Source organism: Mustela nivalis (assembly GCF_964662115.1).
Source record: "Mustela nivalis genome assembly, chromosome: 13".
Taxonomy (NCBI): Eukaryota; Metazoa; Chordata; class Mammalia; order Carnivora; family Mustelidae; genus Mustela; species Mustela nivalis.
The window spans coordinates 2,998,296-3,019,210 of NC_139032.1; the positions used below are offsets into that span (position 1 = coordinate 2,998,296).

The 20,915-nt window shown below is 52.0% G+C and overlaps 1 protein-coding gene across 3 annotated transcripts in view; it reads left to right on the top strand.

Annotated features, from left to right (window-relative positions):
• The window catches only part of LOC309845847 (F-box/WD repeat-containing protein 12-like), a 33,232-nt gene that overhangs the window by 2,003 nt on the left and 10,314 nt on the right, over positions 1-20,915 (top strand). For 2 of the 3 annotated variants that reach the window (XM_082694226.1, XM_082694225.1), the window contains exons 2-5: positions 366-403; positions 7,995-8,158; positions 8,551-8,669; positions 11,761-11,970. In XM_082694226.1, the coding sequence (XP_082550352.1) occupies positions 366-403; positions 7,995-8,158; positions 8,551-8,669; positions 11,761-11,970 (531 nt within the window). The remainder of the gene's footprint in view (positions 1-365; positions 404-7,994; positions 8,159-8,550; positions 8,670-11,760; positions 11,971-20,915) is intronic. The other variant, XM_082694227.1, reaches the window with a different exon arrangement.

Here is a 20,915-nt window from a genome sequence, read left to right on the forward strand (position 1 = left end):
TCTAATCAGATCTCTAGCTCCTTTCCCCAGACCCCTATGCTCCAAGTATGGCAGAATACTCCTTTTTTTCTTACATCAGAATCTTGGCTGGAGTAGTCTTACCTCTCCCTGGAGTGCTTCATTCCCATCGGGGGCTTGATCAGTAGTCGCTTCGGAGCGCCTTGGCTCCGTTGAGTTGGACATTCTCTCCTTTTTCACTCATCAGGTGGTTTTTATTGGGCTCTCCCAAGTATGTCTCCGCAGGGCGAGTCCCTGTGCCTGCGGGCACGGAGTCTGCTGCAGCGCTCTGCCCCTCACGCAGTGTCGGGCCGGCGGGCCGCCGACTGCCGTTGACTGACGTGCTCGTCTGTGCTTTCTTGTTCTAGGTCTGGAATGAAGTTTCAAGGACCAAGGAACTGTGGAGGTGAGTGAAGGAAAAGCCAGATGTGGTCAGGAGAGTGTCCCACAAACGTGAGGCGGGCACCGGGTAAGGGTTTTGAGCACTGTTTCTTGTTTTGATGAGTTCACAAGAAAGGACAATTCGCAGCACCTGTCGGATTCCTCCCCCTCCCGTTAGGCTGTAATACTCCTGTTTTAAATAGCGTATTGAAATACGAGAGTTGTATTAATCGAATGAGAGAGCGATATACGGCAGGCGTACAAAATCCGGGCAGAAAGATAGAGCAAATGTGCGCAGCTGGCTGACAAGACAGTCCACAAACTGCTTTAATTTAAACTCATGTGTGGTGTGACAGCAGCAACACCGAGCTGTGTAAGCACATACGATACTAGAATTAAAAAAATAAAAGCAGAGCACCTGGGTAGCTCAGTCAGTTAAATGCCTGTCTTCGGCTCGCACATGATCCCGGAGTCGCAGAAGGGGTTCGGGCTCCCTGCTCCGTGGGGATTCTGCTTCTCCCTCTGCCTCTGCCAGTCCTCCGCTCACGCTCGCTCGTGCGTGTGTGTGTGCTCACTGTCTCTCTCCAATAAAAGATTCTTAAAAAAATAAAATTTGAAAATAAAAAATATTTTAATCATTTATTACGTATTTCTTTCTTATTCATTTTCCCTTTGGAACCTGACTTCTTTCGTCCCAAGCAAGGAGTGTCAGGTAGTCTGTCTCTTGCTGGTACGAGACCGACGGTAGCCTTGACTGTCAGCTGTATTAGGTTTTAGCCGCCACAGCTGATCACACGTGAAGGGACTGACAAACGGGGAGGGAATGTTTGCTTGATGGGTTTTGTTTCCAGGATGGCTGTGCATTGAGATGATTGAGAGTTCTGGAAGGCCAGACTAGCTGTATTTAGTGTTCAGTGTCCTATAGTATCTGTTGGTTTTCACTCACTCGCTATTGTTAATGATACTAGCTAGGAAAATTATACTGATGCCTTTAGTTAGTTTTGAAGAGAACTTTTACTGGCTTTCAGTCACTTCTCAGCATTGTAGCCTTGAACCGTGTTCTCGTAAAAACAGTGGGTTTATGTTTCTGGAGTGAGGACAGCAGCATCTCGGGAGCAACTGACCTCTGTGGTCACATGCATGTGTCATTTCTGATGCTGTGTCTCTCAGGGGTAACTAGGCCCCAGAGTTTCTCCAGGCACATTAGAAATGCTTAGGAACACAGCAAATGAATGTAGTTAACTGGTCATTTGTTTATTTTTTTTTTTTTAAGATTTTTAAAAAATTTATTTGACAGAGATCACAAGTAGGCAGAGAGGCAGGCAGAGAGAGGGGGGATGCAGGCTCCCCAAGGAGCAGAGAGCCCGACGCGGGGCTCAATCCCAGGACCCTGGGATCATGACCCGAGCCGAAGGCAGAGGCTTTAACCCATTGAGCCACCCCGGCGCCCCGTTCATACGTTTTTAATGCGTACTCTGTAATTTTAATTGAGAATGCTGCTAGTTCCTTTTTTTAATGCCTCATGACCTTTTAAATTCTGCCTTCAACTTGCTGAACGTTAACTTTTGGTTAGAAGTAAAGTTGCAAGTATTTGCTTTTGTTTAAGGTACATAATTTCTGTTGTGTACAACAGATAGTTACTAATTGCTATCTGTGAAAAAGTTTTTGGTATCACAGTATTTTTGCACTTGATAACGTCAAAATTCAGGGGCATATCACATACTTAATTCATATTCATACTTTAACCTTTTTGGTGGTCTTCCTTTGTTTTAAAGATTTTATTTATTTATTTATTTGACTCAGAGAGAAAGTACAAGCAGGGCGAACGGCAGGCAGAGAGAGGGGGAGAAGCAGGCTCCCTGCTGAGCAAAAGGAGTCCCATGTGGGGTTTGATCCCAGGACCCTGGGAACGTGACCTGAGCTGGAGGCAGCTGCTGAACGGACTGAGTCACCCAGGCATCCTGTTTGGTTTTTTAATTTTTTTATTTTTTCTGTTTTGTTTGTTAGTTTTAAAGATTTTATTCATTTGTCAGAGAGACAGATAGTGAGCACACAAGCAGGGAGGGGGGAGGCAGAGGGAGAAGCAGGCTCCCTGCTGAGCGGGGAGCACGAAGCAGGACTCCGTCCCAGGGTCCCGGGATCCTGACCTGAGCCGAAGGCAGCCAGTTAACCCACTGAGCCACCCAGGCGCCCCTGTTTTTTTAAAAGGCGGCTCCACAGTACGGGGCTTGAACTCATGACCCTGAGATCAAGACCTGAGCTGAGATGAGGAGCTGCTTGACCGACTGAGCTGCCCGGGCGCCCCGGTCTGCCTTTGTTTTTTCAAATCATTTGTTCTTTTCATTTCTTATAAGTATTGGTCATGGGTCCTATTTAAGATTTGTGTAATGGTGTGTAATGGCCTTAAATACGTAGAAATAGACTTTACTTCCACAGAGAAACGTGACTTGACTTTTTCTGAAGCCATATTATCTTCTTGGTCTAACTTTCATTTTCGCACATTTTAGATTAAGATAGGGTACAAGAAATTTCCCTTCTTATTTCAACTCAACCAACCATGTAAGGAGCGGTGGTGGGAGCTCTCTGACGCTCGGTCTGAACATCCGGAAGGTAGAAGAGCGGGCAAAGCCGAGAGCTCGTTTTTAGCTGAAGGGCACGGGTTTATGCAGCTCCGGACAGATTCTGGCAGGTGGGAATTCGGGTTCAGCATAGCCAGACCACTTGCCTTTTCCTGAATTTCCTGTGAAAACATACGACTTCTTGGTGTGGCAGCCGCTCCGCGTGGGCTGGTCCTGTGCCAGCCGAGCAGAGTAATCGGGGTCCGTTGGGCGCACAGGCTGCCAGCATGCTACTTTTTTTTTTTTTAAGTTGAATCTTTAAAAAATTCTATTTATTATTTGAGAGAGAGCGGTTGAGAGAACAAGTAGGGGGAGGGACAGAAGCAGCAGCAGACCCCCTGTGGGGCAGGGAGCCCGACTCGGGGCTTGATCCCAGGACTCGGAGGTCATGACCTGAGCTCCCTGGAGCCCTCGTACGCTCCGTCCAGGCCCGGTGTTCCAGGACGCACAGGGGAGCCTTCTCCCGGCGCGGGCACTGCTCTCTCTCAGCGTGTGAGGGGGCCTGACGTGGAGGTGCTCAGTGGACGGAGAAGCTCTGACGACTGCGTGTTGTCCTCACCGAGGCCATGGGCCACGCGTTTCCCACCTGAGCTCGTTTGTGTTCGCGGTGAGGGAGGAGCGCCGGGCCGAGCCGCCCCGTGCAGCGCCAGAAGCCTCTGCCCGAGCAGCCTTCGTGCCGTCTCCCAACCAGAAGTCCACTCTCTGTGCTCAGGTCCCGTGTCGCAGGTTGTGCCTTTGAAGTGACACGTTTCTCCCGTGAACGTCCATTTTGCTTCTCCTCCTGACCACTGGCCGAGAGTGCCCTGTGGTAAGAGCCACGTCTCCCTCACTGTGGTGCCCACAGACTCGACGCAGAGTTCTCAGTTCTCTACAGTGCTGTGCGCTAGTGTTCTTACGCTCAAAAGCCTGGTGACAAAGCTGCTCTCCTAGAATGGCCAGCAGTCGCCTGGAAGCGCAGTGCAGGCTCTGGAACACGGTGGATTTGGAAAATTTTCTCCTCTGAAAGCAGTGAGTAAAGACACAAATTGTCAAAATCGACTTTTTCAGAACTCTGGAAATTAACAAGAGACATGTAGTAGTCAAGGAAGTGTTCATTCAAGAAAAAATATTTGAATCTTAGAACAGCAAGTTTTCTTGCCCTGTTCCCATGAATGTCTCTAGTTCTGCGTTAGTCTTGAACGTCATCAGCTCACGATCCCGTGAAACCAGGAGCCTGGCAGTCACTGGAGGGGAAAGAGTGGGATTGGATTCTCATTACCAGAGAATTGTCATTATTTGACTTGCTGGTATTTCTTGGAAGACCCCAGGGGCCTACTGTTTTTATTTGGTCTGACTTGGAGTTCACTCATTGTGAAAGCCTCTCCTTTGGGACCTTTGTCAAAACAGTAACTGACACCTGATTAACTTTGTGACTGTCAGAGATGATGGACAGCAGTCGAGCAAATAGGCTAACCAAAAAGCTTAAAAGAAGAAGCTGAGAATGTGATGTCTTTAGGGGCCTGGGCTTTGAAAAACTCTGACACTTGCCTGGGAATCGAAAAGCCCAGCCACATGCAACGGGCGTGTGCACAGTTTCAGGGGAGACCTAGGAAGGCTCTAAACTCACTTGTTTGGCTGACCTGGAGGTTCTACGCGAGTAGGAGGTGAAGGCTTGGGCACAGCTCTCGGCTGCTGTACTGAGTGCTGAATGCGCACCCCAACACGCACAGGGGCCCTTTGAGGATGAGCAGCAGACTTCGTAGTTCCAGGCATTTTGGAAATCCGTGGCCAGTCGCTGGTGAGCTCTAATTTAAGCAGAGACTTCAGTGGCCATGTGTGACAAAAAAACGCAGGCTTTTCAGAATTTGTTCATAAATGTCACTAAATAAACAATAACAGCACATAGCTGAAACAGCAGGCCTGGGTGGGGGGGTTCAGATTTCTAGAATTCGACATTATTTAAAATGTTCAGTTTTCAACAGAAGTTATGAGTCATGCAAAGAAATAAGAAAAGTGTAGCTTACATGCAGGAAATAAACAACAGAAACTTTGAGAAAGAATTTAAATCAGCTATTTCCATTATGTTCAAACAACTAGAAGCGACCATGTGCAAAGAACTAAAGGGAAGTAGGACAGAGTCTCATCCGATAGAGAATATCTATAAAGAGTAATTCTGAAAATAACTACGTAGAAATTGTAGAGCAGACAGTGATAGTCTACACACTCAGGGTTTAACCACAGAATATGGAATCTGTGAATTTAAAGATCGGTCAGGGGCACCTGGGTGGCTCAGTGGGTTAAGCCTCTGCCTTTGGCTCGGGTCATGATCTCAGGGTCCTGGGATCGAGCCCCAAATCCGGCTCTCTGCTTAGCGGGGAGCCTGCTTCCTCCTCTGTCTCTCCCTGCCTCTCTGCCTGCTTGTGATCTCTGTGTCAAATAAATTTTTAAAAGTCTTTAAAAAAAAAAAAACAAAAAAATAAAGACAGGTTGGTGGATATTATCCGGTGTGAAGAATAGAAGGAATATGAAGACGGAAGAAACCAGCTGCGGGCGAGACCCGTGGGACACCATGAGGCGCGCCGTCACTGCGCAGCAGGAGTCCCTGGATGAGAGGGAGAAAGGGGGAGGAATAAAATATTTAAAGAAGTAAGGTCTGGAAACTTCCCAAATCTGATTAAGGACGTTAATTTACACGTGCAGAAGCTCAGTGACCTGCCCGTGGGATAAACTCAAAGAGTTGTGCATCACCAGTGTCGTCCTAGTGCGGCAGGCCGCGCGGCGGTCTCCCCGAGTCTGTCCACGTCAGGACACGGAGGGGAACCCGGCTGGCTCGGTGGGTAGAGCTCGCAGCTCTTGATCTGAGAATCAGGAGTTCAGTGAAGCCCCACCTTGGGGGTAGAGATTACTTTAAAAAGATAAGATACTTGAAGACCCATTGTAATCAAACTTGAAAGCTGAAGTTAGAGAATCTTGAAAGCAGCAAGAGCGAAGCAACTCCTGTGCGACCCGACCCGTGAGATTTAGCGTTTGGCGTCTCATGACAACACGGGACCCAGAAGGTAGCGGGATGACACTGAACGTGTTGAAAGAAAAGATCTTTACTTAAAGTTGAATGTCTCGAAAAATAAAGGAGAAAATGAAGACCGTTTAAGATTAGCGAAAGCTGAGAGAGTTTGTTGCTATACACTTGCCCTACAAGAAATCTTGAAGGGAGTCTTTCAGGTTGAAAGGAGAGGACATTAGGCAGTAAATTGACTCCACATTAGAAAAAAGAACACTAGTGAAGTAAGTCTGTAGGTGTCTGTAAGAGGCAGTATAAATGTGCTTATTTTTAAGTCTCTTTTTCTTTGTGGTTTAAATTACAGCCGTATAAAACAATAATGTGGGGATCTCTGTTGAGGCATATATCGTGTATAAAATGTAATTTGTAGATGTAGCAGCGCAGCTGGAGGGGCAGGAGATGGTGCTACCTGGGAGCAGGGTGTTTGAGTACTGTGGAAATTAAGTTGATGGTAAGCAAAACTAGATTACCCTCCATGACAACCTTAAGAACTCAAAAAATAAGGTAGAAGAAATGACAAGGGAAATAAAATAGTGCATTAGAAAATATTCAACACAAAAGAAGGTGGAAACAGAAGACTAGAGGGGAAAATGCATAAAACTTAGAAATAAGTAGCAAGATGGCATGTAAATCATGCCTTGCCACAAATTATGTGAAACGTATGAAGTGTCCACTCCAGTAAAAAGGCAGAGGTGGTCAGAGCGGATAAATAGTTTCCGACTTTACGTGGTCTATAAGAGACAAACTTTTTAGGTTCAAAGACTTAGATATGTTGAAAGTTAAAGGATGGAAACAGATGTACGTACAGACAGTAACCAAAGGAAAGTTGTAACAGCCGTGCTGGTATCAGACAGACTGTAAGACAGGAAGCATTGTAGAGACGAAGAAGGCTGCTTTAATGGTCAGTCCATCCCCGAAGATCTGCAAATTACAGGTGCCCACGTACCTGAGCAGAGCAGCAGCATGCGTGAAGGGCTGCCGGAGCTAAGGGGAGAAATGGACAGTTCAGCAGTAAGAGTTGGGACTTCAAGAAATACTTTTATTTATTTATTTATTTATTTGACAGAGATCACAAGTAGGCAGAGAGGCAGGCAGAGAGAGAGGAGGAAGCAGGCTCCCTGCTGAGCAGAGAGCCCGATGCAGGACTTGATCCCAGGACTCTGGGATCATGACCTGAGCCAAAGGCAGAGCCTTTAACCCACAGAGCCACGCAGGCAACCCGAAATACTTTTTAAAAAAGATTTTATTTACTTGAGAGAGAGAGGGAGAGAGAGCACAAGCAGGAAGAGTGAGTGGCAGGCAGAGGCAGAGGGAGAAGCAGGCTCCTTGCTGAGCAGGGAGCCCGATGTGGGGCTCGATCCCAGGACCCTGAGATCACAACCTGAGTCAAAGGCAAGGGCTTAGGGACACCTGGGGGCTTTGTTGGTTAAGCGGCTGCCTTCAGCTCAGGCCATGATCCCAGCGTCCCACATCAGGCTCCCTGCTCAGCAAGGAGCTTGCTTCTCCCTCTGCCTCTGCCTGCTACTCTGTCTGCCTGTGCTCGCTCTCTCCGAAAAATAAATAAATAAAATCTTTTAAAAAAAATGAAGGCAGGGGCTTAACCCACTGAGCACCCCCAGGTGCCCCCCCCATGACCAAAGCTGCATGCCCTTGGCCTTCGATCAGTTAAAGCCCCTGTTTCGTACAAGGGGTTGTCAGAGGACCTGCTTCATGGGGGTGTTGAGGAAACTGGCCGAATACCCGAGAGGCACTGCCGCGGGGCGGTGGTGAGCACTGCTCGGTGTCCCCTGGTCGCCATCCCCGGTCCGCGGTGGAGGCAGCTGAGGCCTCCGTGGGCAGAGTGCATTGTACGAGCCACAGGTGGTGAAGCCAGAACCAGAGCTGGTCCTGCGGGCAGCGTCGCACCTTCCTCTAACACCTGGCCTGTCTTGCCTTGGGATCGTGGGTCTGTTTTCTAGGCAGCTGTGTCTGAGGCGCTGGTCCTCATGCAAAGCCTCCCAGATGACCTTGGGCACGCAGACGTGGAAACAGTACTATCTCTGCCGGGCCGAGCTGGAGTTCCGAATGGAATGTGGGCGGCCGGAGAAGGACTTCATCTGCAAAGCCATTGCTGGGCACGAAGGTATGGCTGTGAGCTTTCCTGCTGCTCACCTGCCTGGGTCGAGCGCCCTGGGATGTGGTGTTCATGATCACGCACGCCAGAGAGGGAAGGGGCTGCTTGGTGAGCACTTGCCCTGCTGGGTTCGGGATTTGGCTTAGTCACTTGGTGCTCGAAGTCCCCCCGTGAAGAAGGGATCATTACATTTGTTTCAGAGAGAAACAGAAAGCAGGAGGGTAGGGAGTTGTGGCTGTGTGGCTGGTGAGAGGGGCGGTCCTGGGTGTGAGGCCTGTGGCCACTGCTGTCCCTGAAGGAGCGCCGTGTGTGTGAGAGAGAGAGTGTCCCGCCTGTGCTTCCCCAGTCCGCACCCCAGACATAACGTGTGTGCGTTCAGGGCGAGTCTCTGTTCTCTCTAGGAGGCATAGACGAGCTGGCCTACGTCTCAAACAGCGGGTGCCGGTTTGATGGGCAGGAGAAGTCGGTGGTGTGCACCGTGTCCTCGGACAGCACTGTGCGTGCCTGGGATGTGCAGGAGGTGAGCTGGGTGGGGGGGCAGGGCGCAGCCCACGGGATCTTAGTGAGGTCCTTCCCTTCACTAGCCGGTCAACCCCCGTGGGCAGCTTCTAGATGGCGGGATCCCCGTGGTACAGATGAGAAGTGTTGGCGGCGCTTGGAACTCTGGTCCGCTTGCAGAAGGAGCCCGGCCTGCCCTTGACTCTGTGTGGCCTGCGTCGGGGAGGAGGGCACGAGCGCAGGGGTGAGGTGGCTGCCCCTGTGCCCGGTCCCCCCGCATCCACGGTGGAGCCAGTGTCCAGGCCTGGCCATTTTGCCCCAACAGTTGCCCCTTGTAGTTAACCCCTGTGTACCATTAAGTGCTGAGACTGGCGTGTCACACTTGGTTGTCACCGTAAAAGCTTTTGAGTCCTTTTTCTCACGGATTCTCTGAGCAGCAGAGCAGAGCGTGCGTTATCATCCTGATTTGATCATCTGAGACGGAGGGAAGTGTCTCCGAGTCTTGAACCATGTGGTTCCCTGTAAATCCAAGGCTTCTGCATGCATAGAACCCAACTGCCTATACAGGACTTTTTCCCGGGAAGCTACAGATTTTACCTCCTGTTTTTGAAAGCGCTGGACTGGCCAGGCACCGCGGGGTCCTTGCTGCGTGCGGTGGGAGGCCTGCTCGTGTCGCCGTCGGCCACGTCTGCTGCGAGTGCCCAGTTCGTGCCCAGACGGCGGGGCGGGGGGTTCCCCCAGATTTCCCCTGTCCCTTTGGGCACCCTGGCTCTCAGCACGCCGACCGAGACCTGGGCCTGCCTTGTTAGTTGCGAGGGAAGCGGCTGCCGGGGCCGCGTCCTTATACCCCCGAGCCAGCCTTGGGGGCCCTGCTCCGCCCACAGGTCACTTCAGAGTCTGGGAGACAGAGAGTGTGTGTTGGCTGCCTGCTTTGCAGAAACTTCTTCCGTTCCCAGGAGCCTGCTCTTAGCCCCGTGCTTGCTTTTGTTTAAAGGAAACAAAATCGTTTGCGTCATTCCTCTCTACTCCGTGGCCCAGTTCTCAGTTTGTGCTGGTAGTTTTCTCTTCTCGTGCTTGCTTTTCCTTCTCCGAGGCTGAGTTTGAGGTCATTTCACGGGGCGGCGCTGTGGTTGCCGGGGCAGGAGGCTGCCCGCCTTCCCGCAGCCTCTCTGAAGCACCTGCCCGGGCGGCGGACACCTGGTCACCCGGTCATCCGGGGTCGGGGGAGGGCTTGACAGAAGAAGGCCCTGCGGGCGGGAGGCCCTGGCGTTGCCCGGATGCTCCGGTCTCCACCTGAGCGGGGAGCGCGTCGGGTACAGGCTCGTCAGATGTTGTCGCTCCGGAGCCCTGTGGTCCCGCTGCAGCCCCAGGTCTGCGGGCACGACGCAGGAGCAGACAGCGGACAGGAGAGTGGCCGGTGTTCTGGCAGAGCTGGCGATGCCCGCTGACGTACGAGGCGCACTGTCATCGTTTTCTTCTTTAACGAAGACACGAGCACGAGCCGTGGGCTGGGTGTGGCTGAGCTCTGCTGCGGTGTCCCCCGTCTGGCCGGCACGAGCCTCTCTCAGAGCCCAGACCGTCGGCGTACGTCCCGCCTGGGCGCACAGCCCTCGCACTCCTCACGCGCAAACCTGTAGAGAACAAGCCCCGTTCTTCCTCCCACGTCTCCACTGAGTCGTCCTGTCCCCAAACGAGTAGCCGTAGGGTCAGCAGTCGTGTAGTCGTGTGAGTGCTTCTCACCCCGAGCTGTGAGGCAAACTGACATGCGGCTTTCCCTACAGTTAGTAAGTATTTCTTTCTTTTTAAAGATTTACGTATTCATTTTAGAGAGCGCGCGCGAGCGGGAGCAGCAGAGTGAGGGGGTCTCAGGCAGACTCCCCGTTGAGCGTGGGGGTCTGTCGTGGGGCTCGATCCCTCGGCCCGTGAGATCCCACCGGAACTGAAACCAGGAGCAGACACAACCGGCTGCACCACTCAGCGCCTCAGTAAATCCTCCTTTTCAAAAATGCTCTTAGTTTCCACATAGCATGGTCCATAAGACCATGCTTTTGACTGGTCATGTTGGAGTCTGGTCTGGCTTTCTGTGCCGCTGCTCATCCGCTGTCCCCGGAGGATTCCAGGGTGCGAGTTAGTCTGTTTCGGGCGTCAGAGTCCTGGTGCCGCCGGCAGCCCCCTTCGGCCCTGCGGCAGGCGCACTGCCCGGCAGTCGCTGGTCGGCGTGTTTCTGCGCTCGGACCCCGACCCCCGCTTCCACCCCGACCCCGGGAGGGAGTCTCACGCCTCTTTCACGAACGCTGGTGAACGTGCTGTGCTCCCTGAGGCTCCTTCCTGTCCCCGTGTCACGTGGCTGCTCGAGCAACAGAAATCAGCTGAGAAAGGAACTCAGAGGAATCCCGAGTGTTGTAGTTGGAGAAAAGAGATAAAGATCATGGTAAAATGAACATGTGATAGAAAAAGCATCATAATGACCCAGAATGGGGGTGGAAGCCCGGGGGCAGCTGTGGGAGGCCAGGAACAGAGCGTCGCGGATGGTTCCCTGGTGTCCTGCCTTCAGGTGCCCGGGACAAGGGCACTGGCTCTCTCCCACGCGTTCCAGTTCTTACAGTCCTGGGAAGGACCATGGCCTCGCCCGCCTCGGGCCTTGGCCGGGGCCCCTCGCAGGAAGAGGAGTATTTTACGCTGACGACACAGGCCTGCTGTGTGACCCGTTCTCACCCGCGAGCCGGAGTCAGCTAATCCGTAGAGCGGGGCTGCCGGGGGCCGGGGGAGACGGTCCGCGTGCAAGTCCTCTGGGTCAGCCGAGTGGCCAGGCCCCAGCTGCCGGCCCGGCCCGGCTTAGCAGAGCTGGGGGTGACCACTGTGTGCGCCAGCCCCCACCATCCCCTGTCCTGGTGGTGCCACTCGGCACGCGGGGATTTCCATACACCCCCAGTTCAGCCACTGCTGTGCCCCGAAGCACCACGTCCGTGTCGGGCTTGCACCGCACTGTGGCTCCTGTGGGCGTGGGGACCGAGCTGTCCGCCTGTGCGTCCCCGGGTGCCCCGGGCGAGGTTCCTGCGTTTGTGAAACGAATGGCCCCGTGTACGTTATTTTTCCCTGTTGTCGTTGCCCAGGGCGCAGAGATCTGGTCAAGCCCCGTGCAGCCTGCCGCTCTGGTGAGTTTGGTGACCTTCCCCCGGCTGCAGCTGGTTGTCACCGTGGACAAGCTGGGCCTGGTCAAGGTGTGGAAGGCGGAGAACGGCCAGGAGTCGACCTCCTTCTCCCTGCCTGCGCGCTCGTCCGCCTTGCAGGCCTGTGACCGTCCGGAGCGCCCCTTCCTGCTGGTGAGTCTCTGGCTCTTGGGAGCTCCGCAGGTCCTCGCTGTCTCCCAGGGTCATGGACAGTCTGGGGCCGTGACCGCTGTGGCGGGTGGCTCCTGGAGCCGGGCGCTCGATACAGCAGAACAAGCCATCGTTCTGCTGCTTGGTCCCCCGTCCTCTCCAGCTAAGCCGCCCGCAGCAGCCTGTCTCCCCAGCCCTGTCTCTGCCTCTCCCGAGCCGTCGCCGAGACCCAGCCGTGGGTGCCTGTGGGCTCTGCGCGCCCCGTCCCCTGTCCCCCGTCCCCCGTCCCCGCGGGCGGGCTCTCTTCTCTCTGCAGTCCTCTCGTCTGTGTTCTGACCTTCCTTCCCTTGTTTCAAGTCCCAGCTAAGGCCCAACTCAGGAGAAACTGAGGCATGTTTGACAAACGTGAGCACTTCCCCAGGATGCCAGAAGCCTGTGTTACCAGAATGTCCATTTAGAAGGGACTCCTGGGCTTTGGGAGGCTTTGGCCGGGAGAAACAAGGAGAGCGGCAGTGGCTGTGAGCTGGAGGCGGTGTCCCCACCTCCCGGAAGGAGGCCCTGGGAAGGCCGGGCAGGCTGGCCTCCCGTCCCGGGGCTCAAGAGGAGCAGATGTCCGGGAGCAGCTTCATATGTGCGCAGAACTGGCTGGAAGAACCAAGCTTAGCACAAAATAAGTAACATTTGATGAACGAGATTTCACATAAACCGTTTGGTATCTGTCGAAGAAGATTTGAGAGTGAGGGTAACTGGGATCCCCAGACCCAGCCGAGAGTCTGCGGGGTTCCCTATGGGAGTGGCGGGCCGCGGGGCTGCCGGTTACTTGTCTGCCGGGACAGCCGGTCAGGGCGGGATGCGGACATCGCCGGGTGATGTCAGGGGAGCCAGAACGAGCGTCTAGACCGGGGTTCAGGAGATCCGGTGGCAGTCAGAACGGAGCCGCCGGTAATGGGGTGGCCTGGCCCCAGAGATGGTTACCCTACAGCAGCTGAGAGGCCGAAGCCCTCTGATGGCCCAGGGACCTGGGGAACAAGGGGCCATGAGGGCGGAGCATCGGGTTCCTGCAGGCGGGGCCGTGCTCCCCCCGTCTGTGGCCCGGTGCCCTGGCTGCCTGGGAGGAGTAAGGGAGACTCTTCCCTGGGGAGGGATGACGTCACCCGAGCCCGCCTGTTATTTCTGTTTTGAAATGCGGTTTTCAGCACACATTTGGCGCTGACTAGTTACGTGAGAGATGAGAGCGTACGAGCTCAAGCGGCGGGTGAGCTACAGACGCTGGGGTCCTCACCCGCCAGCACCCGGTGCTTGCTGTGTTTGGGGAGGTGGATTTCAGCAGAGCTCAAAGCCCTGAACACTGACATCACAGATTCAGAGAGGAACCAAGTAGAGATTCCAGAATAGAAACACTGAGTACGGAGGTGTTTGTACTCCGTGGCTGGGTTTCACAGGGCGGACAGTGGAATCACCCCGGGATCGGGGGCAGACGGGAGCTTGTGGGCCTCAGGCAGCGCCCCATTTCTTAACTTGGGTGGCAGCAGGAATATTTGCTTTGTAATGATGCATCACGTTGTGTTTGGTTTCGTGCGCTTTTCTGTATCAGTTGTTTTTTGCGCCAGTGAAAAAGTTAAGAGGTTACTTGGAATGAAATGCAGATATGAGTGAGGTAAATGGAAAAAGGGTAGGAGATGTAGACCAGTCCTGCTCCGGCTTGAATGGCGTGTGAACCACTGGGGATGTTCTTTGTTTATTTTTATTTTTTGAAGATTTTATTTATTTATTTCATAGAGATCACAAGTAGGCAGAGCAGCAGGCACAGAGAGTGGGAAGCGGGCTCCCCACCGAGCAGAGCGCCCGATGCGGGGCTGGATCCCAGGACCCTGAGATCACGACCTGAGCCGAAACCCAGTCAGACCCTAAACCTACTGAGCCACCCAGGCGCCCTCTGGGGTCTGACGTTTTAAAAGCGTCTTGGGAGTAGCGGTGCGGCCAGTTTGCGCAGGACGCGTGAGTAGCAGGACCGCGAAGGATGCATGGAAGGTTCCAGTGGTGTCAGGAGCAGCGGAGGGAGCGCCGGTCCCAGGCGGCATCGGCAGGGTCGTGGAGGCAGTTCTCGCACACAGACCGCGGACGTGAGCCGCGGAATCCGGAAGCCCCAAGTGGGAGAGAAGAAACGAAGTCTGCCGGCCGGGCCGTCACAGGGCTCCGAGCCCCCCGAGGCCCCCGAGGAGCGAGGAAGCCCACCCGGAGCCGCCAGGGCACGTGCGCTCCCTGCGGGTCCGGCCCCTGCCGGCGGCCGTGGAGCGCGGGCATCGCGATAGGATCTTGAAATAACTGCCCGCAGGGAGCCGGTGCCCGGCCCGGGAGCGGAGGGGAGCGGAGGCGTCTCAGGCCGCCCGAGAAGCCGCCACAGCCCCGGCGAGAGCGCGTGCGACCCGGAGCAGGAGGGGACGAGCGGCCCGGCTGTGCGACCGCGGGAACCGCGTCCTGTGGCTTCTCCACGGCAGGCGGCACAGGAGCGCGGCGCGAGGAGCAGGTTAGGAGGAGCTGAACGGCCCAGGATCCTCGGGGTGCCTGGAAGCCTTCGTGTACCAGTGGGCAGCGACCTCTGCCCGGCAAGGCTGCGTGCGGGGCCTCGCTGCGGCCCGGAGGAGCGAAGGACCGTCGGGCCTCCGAGTTCTTAGAGCAGAAGGGGCGGCATCAACGGGGACCCCAGTTTGGCTCGATTATCAACAGTGAGGCAGCTCCGTGACCTCCCAGAGGGGCTGCAGAGGCCATCTGTCACAGCCAGGCTTTTGGGGACAGAGGCTCCCGGGATGCAGGTCTGAGTGGCCGGAGGCCGCAAGGGGGAGCGAGCGGCCTGCTCCTCTGTGGTCGGGGTGGGGCGCAGGCAGGGCTCCTGCGTGGGCCCGGCTTCTGTGCTTTGAGTTCCCCACGGGTGGCTTTTTCCCGCTTGCCCATATGTGGGACAGAGATGGGACGGGCAGGACGAAAAGCCACCTGTCACCAAACATCAAAGACAGTCAGACCCCAGTAAGTTTCCCTTCTGGCGACTTTTCTGTAATTCTGTCTTCGGGCTGATGGCTGAAATGAGCGCGTTTTACATCCTTGAACCCGGACGTGCATAAGCCAGCCGTTCGCATGGTGCTCTGGGGGCGCATGCTAAGGCTGGTGCCCGAGGGAGGTTCTCCTGTGTGGCTCGTTTGGGAGCTCAGCGTTGTGTGTTCGAGAAGCAAAGTGAGTGCCTGGTCACTGTAGGTATTTCGGGGTCTCCAGAGGCTTTGGGGGTGTCAGATATGTGCAGAGACATGTATGATTGCCGCTGATGTCTTGGCGTGTCCGGGAGGCAAGACTTCTGAGGTCGTCACCAGGAGGGCGAATTGGGGATGAACAGCTTTGTTTTGGCCACGTGGTGGCAGTCATGGCAACGGCCGGAGAGCGTGCACGTGCGTCAGTGGGTCGGGGGCTGCCCGGGCCAAGGTGACTGCCTGAGCTGCGGCTGTCTGTGCTGACCGTGGGGTCCGCCCTGTCTCAGGGATATTCCAGTTGGCGGAGGGGGCACGGCAGTGGGCTCTGTCACGTGTGGTGGGAACTCCTTTCTCGTTCACTCAGAGGGTGCCCTTTTCCAGGGTCCTTGCACGTGGCAAGGGCCTGAGGACAACAGGAAGCTCCTTCCTCCTGTAGAGGGAAAGCCCGGCATGGCCCAGACCTGCCTGGACTCTGGAGATGCCAGTTTGCGCTCAGCAAGGAGGCTTCGGGGGCGGGGCAGAGGCCTCATGCCTACCCGGGAAGTGGGGGGCTCAGGGCTTCTGATGCTAATGGGGTGTTAGGTGACCTGAGATGGCAGGATTTGGCCAGAAGCGCTCGTCTTCTTGGGGTTGCCCGGTAAGGGGATGGAGCAAGATCAGCCCCTACCAAGATTGGGCTCAACTTTGGAGATGGCGGACTCTGTCCGGGCACCAGTGGGGTATGGAATCCGATATCCCCTTCACGTCTACCCAGAGCCTCAGCACATGACCTTACTTGGAAATGGTATCCGGTTAAGGATCTCGGGTAAAGTCATCCTGGGTTTAGGCTGGGTCTTCTATCCAATGAGTAGTGCCCTTGTAAGGAGAGGAGAGAATGCAGATACACAGAGAAGGCCGTGTGCACACGGGGGCAGACAAGTCCAGAAAAGCTCTAGAGCCTTCAGATTGAGAGGGCCCTGCTGGCACCTGATTTTGGTTCTAGCCTCTAAAATTGTGAGAGAATAAATGTCTGGTTTTTTCAACCACTCGATTTGTTCCTGCAGCAGTAAGAAGTTAGTGTAAGACCCTGAGACAGAATACTTGGGGCCCCTGGCTGGCTCAGGTAGTGTGGGCAAACCGCAGGCTGGCTCAGCGGGTACAGTGTGCAGCTCTTAATCTCAGGGTTGTAGGTTCGAGCCCCACATTGGGTTTAGCGATTACTTACAAATAAAATCTTAAAAAAAACAAAAGAGAAAAACTCAGAACCGCTTAGGAAAGTTTGGAATGAAAAAGAGGGAAAATGACGCACTGCAGAGGCTAAGGGAAGCCGGCCGGTAAGCTGTTGGCCTTAGAGCACAAGACTCCACGATAAAACTCGTCACTGGATATTAGAAGGAGCTTTGTAAAAATAATTAGATTAGCCTCCCAGGAAGATAGAGCAAGGCTAAAATTGGCCTCAACACATTATAGGACAAAATTTGTGGAATTTCAAGAAATGGCCACATCTACAGGCGTTGTGAGGAGTTTGTTACGCAGCTGAAGGGAAGTGATGTGTGTGGACCCACTGAAAGCGTTGAAGGCGGCGAGTTTTCTCAGGCTGGACACACAGGTCAGGGACTGGAGGCCTGGGGGGCGCTCACGTGAACCCCCCACTGACTGCCGTGTTGTGTGGGGCTGGGAACGGGGAACGCCCCGGCACCCGCCCCCGGGAAGCCTCAGTTTCTCCCGCAGCCACAGGGGCCCGGGCTGCCAGCAGCTCCGCTGGGCCCGGGTGAAAACCTGGCGCCTCGGCTCCCCGGGACTTCTCTGACGCACCGATTATGTAGATGATTTAAGGTTAAATTACATGTGTGTGCATGTCAGGATCAAGGTTCATTTTTATTTACAAATGGGCTTCCAGAATTTGTAGGAAAGGCCGTCCTTTCTTCACTGAACCACATCACAGCTTTGTCAGAATCCAGCACCGTGGGGGTCCAGGGCCGCTGAAGGACAGTCACAGGCTCTCGTCGGCCGTAGACGTGGAAGTCAGGACCCCCGGCACTTTCTCATTTCAAAAATAGATGATTTCTGTAAAAATTTTCAAGTCAGCTTGTAAATTAAAAAAAAAATTTTTTTTATTATGTCAGTGAGCCCACATAGAGCTCGTCCCTGGTTTCTGACGCGGGGTCCAGCAGTTCGTTAGCTGCCTGTGACGCCCAGTGCTCCTCACCACGCGCCTGTCAGTGTCTTTAAAACTATCTGCTGGGGTTTTGATGACCTTGAATCTATAGGTTGATTGGGGACAACTGACATCTGTGTGGTCTCCTAAGCCACAAACATGGCATATATGTCACCGTTGAGATGGTCTTTCAACAGAGTTTTGTAGTTTTTAAGTGAACAGGGCTTGCATAGATTTTGTTAAAATTATTCATTGTATATTATATTATTTAAATATCATTGTTTTAAAATTTAATTTCTGATTTTTCATTGCTAGTCTGTAGCATATATAGGAATATGTAAATAATACATAAATGTGTAGTTCTGTATTTATAAGGAAGTTGCTATATCTACTGTACATAGCACACATGGAAGTTACTTCTGTATAAATATACATAAGAATACATTTTGAATTTTGTATATTTACCTCCTGTCTAGCAGCCTTGCTGAATTCACTAATTTTATTTATTTATTTTTAAAAATATTTTATTTATTTATTTGACAGACATCACAAGTAGGCAGAGAGGCAGGCAGAGAGAGAGGAGGAAGCAGGCTTCCCACAGAGCAGAGAGCCTGATGTAGGGCTCGATCCCAGGACCCTGGGATCATGACCTGAGCCGAAGGCAGAGGCTTTAACCCACCGAGCCACCCACTTACTAATTTTAATAGGTGTTATTTTTTGTTGGGTTTTTTTGGGTAGAATATTTTCATAGGTAGATAAAAATTTCTTAGGACACAAAAAACAGGAACTGTACAAGTAAGAAATAGATCTGTTGGATATCATCAAATTCAGAAATTTTGCAATTTTTTTTTTAAAGATTTTATTTATTTATTTGACAGAGATCACAAGTAGGCAGAGAGGCAGGCAGAGAGAGAGGGGAAGTAGGCTCCCTACTGTGCAGAGAATCCGATGCGGGGCTCGATCCCAGGACCCTGAGATCATGACCTGAGATTATGACCAGGACCCTGAGATCATGACCTGAGGGTTAAAGGCAGAGGCTTTAACCCACTGAGCCACCCAGGCACCCCCAGAAATTTTGCACTTTGAAAGCATTGTTTAGCAAAAGAAAAAGCAAACCTTGGGCTCGAAGGAAATATTTGTAATAATGCAACCTTGCTTCAGTACTTTGTCCAGGATATATATTATCACTCAGTAGGCGAGCCCAACCTTTGAATTAGGCAGAAGATTGGAACGCTTCACAGAAGAACACGAACAGGCAGCCGTTGGCACACAGAGAAGCCGCACACCAGCGGCCATCCGTGAAATGCAGTTTAGAAGCGCAGTGCAGTAGGGCACCAGATTGATCTGAAGAGCTGAAATTAAACACGTTTACAAAGATGTGACACGATACTTCAGAGATTGTTTGGCAGTTACTTTAATATTAAACAGCGCTTACCTATTATCTAACAGTTCCTCTTTTAGCTGTTTACTAATGAGATATGAAAATTTTCACACTAAAGACTGTACACAAATGCTTGTAGGAGCTTTGGTAATAGCCAAATGGGATACAACCCGAGTGCCTGTCACAGGTGGGCTTACAGAAACGGGGCGCCCTCACAGCGGCCGCTCCCCAGCACGGAAGAGGAACAAGGCTGTGTGTCAGCGCATCGGGGTGCATGAACCTCGGAAACGCGCAGAGCAAAAGCAGACACAGCAGAGTCTGTCTGCATCGTTGGGGTCTGTTGCGGGGAGACTCCGGTCCTGACAGAATGTCTGCCCTGTCAGCAGCCCACGGGTCCTTAGGGCTGGAGGGGACTGTTAAGGGACCCAGGAATTTTGGAGATGATGGAGATGTTCTAGAACCGGTGCATGGTTGTGGTATCTAGTAGTCTGGCTTCCCTTACTCTTATTTTTTCAAGTTTCCTTAGCTACTTTCCTGTTTATTTTTCCATATGAACTTTGGAATAAAATTTTGTCTCCTGGAAAGAAAATGGCATTTTCTTCTTTCTTCCTTCCTTCCTTCCTTCCTTCCTTCCTTCCTTCCTTCCTTTCTTTCTTTCTTTCTTTTTTTTTTTAAGATTTTATTTATTTATTTGACAGAGAGAGAGATCACAAGCAGGCAGAGAGGCAGGCAGAGAGGCAGGCAGAGAGAGGAGGAAGCAGGCTCCCCGCTGAGCAGAGAGCCTGATGCGGGACTCGATCCCAGGACCCTGGGATCATGACCTGAGCCGAAGGCAGAGGCTTTAGCTCACTGAGCCCCCCAGGTGCCCCGAAAATGGTATTTTCGTTGACATTGAATGCATAGAGAAATACTAACATGGCGAAAACGGACATCTTTATGATTCGAGTCAGTCTGTCCAGCAATAAATGATGTATTTCCATTGGTTCAGGTTTGCTTTTTTATGTCCTTCAGAAGTGACTTACATTTTTCCTCAGATAAATTTTGCACATTTCTTGTTAACCATATCCCAAAGCATTTTATCATTAGTTGCTATTGCATTTATACGGGAAAGTATTTTCTGTTCCCTTGTTTTCTGACTGGGTGGTGTGTGTTTAATGAAAGCTGTGGTTGTGTTTTATACTCTGTCATCTTACTGAAGTCTATCTGCCTATATTTGATTCTCTCAATTTTCTTAGGTAAACACTTCATCTGTAGGTCGAGATAGTTAGTTTTTCAAGCCTTAGACATCCAGTTGCTTTTTCTCTGGCTTCTCGGCCAGGACTTCAGCACAATACTAATTAGTTAGTGGTGGGCATTGGTGGCCATTTCTCCTCGTAGCTGTCCGGGTGGGAGGACTTGCAGCTTCACCGTGGGGCTGGGCTGCTGCCGTCCGGAATGATGTTCATGCAAGAGCCATCAATGGCCGTTTGAGTATTTTCGAAAATCATGCTAGGATGTAGAATTTTGTGAAAGGCCTTTTCAGTATGCAGATATAATTACAGAATTTTTGTCCTTCGGTTTGTTATGGTGATTTATTGGATTTTTAAAATACAAATTATCTATACATTTCTTTTTAATGTGCTGATGCATTCTAAATGCTGACATTTTACCAGGATTTGGCTCTGTCAATGGGAGATTGGTCTGTAGTTTTTTTGATCTTCCTTTATCAGGTTTACATATAAATGCTGTACTTCATTCAAGGAATGTGAACATTTTTCTGCTTTTTTAATGCCCTGGAACAATTTGGGATTATCTGGTTTTCCAGTTTGGTAGAATTTATTTTTGATGTTATTAGGTGCTGGGTGCTTTTTTTTTGTGGGGGGAGTTTTGAAAACGTTTTTCTCAGTGTTTTCTGTGGAAATTGGTCAGCTCAAGCTTTTCTTTGTCTGCTAGAATCAATTTTAATACTGTGTTTTTCTAGGAAACTACCCACTGTACCTAGGCTTTCAATTTTCTATGCATACAGTTGTCTGAAATACTCTTTTGAGGTTTTTTCTTTAAATTTTCTCTGAACATTTGTTTCTGCTGTCATTTTTAAAGATTTTTTATTTAAATTCAATTAACATATATAATGTATTCATTTCAGAGGTAGAATTTAGTGATTCATCAGTTGCGTAGACCAGCGCTCGTTACATTAAGCGTCGTGCTTCAT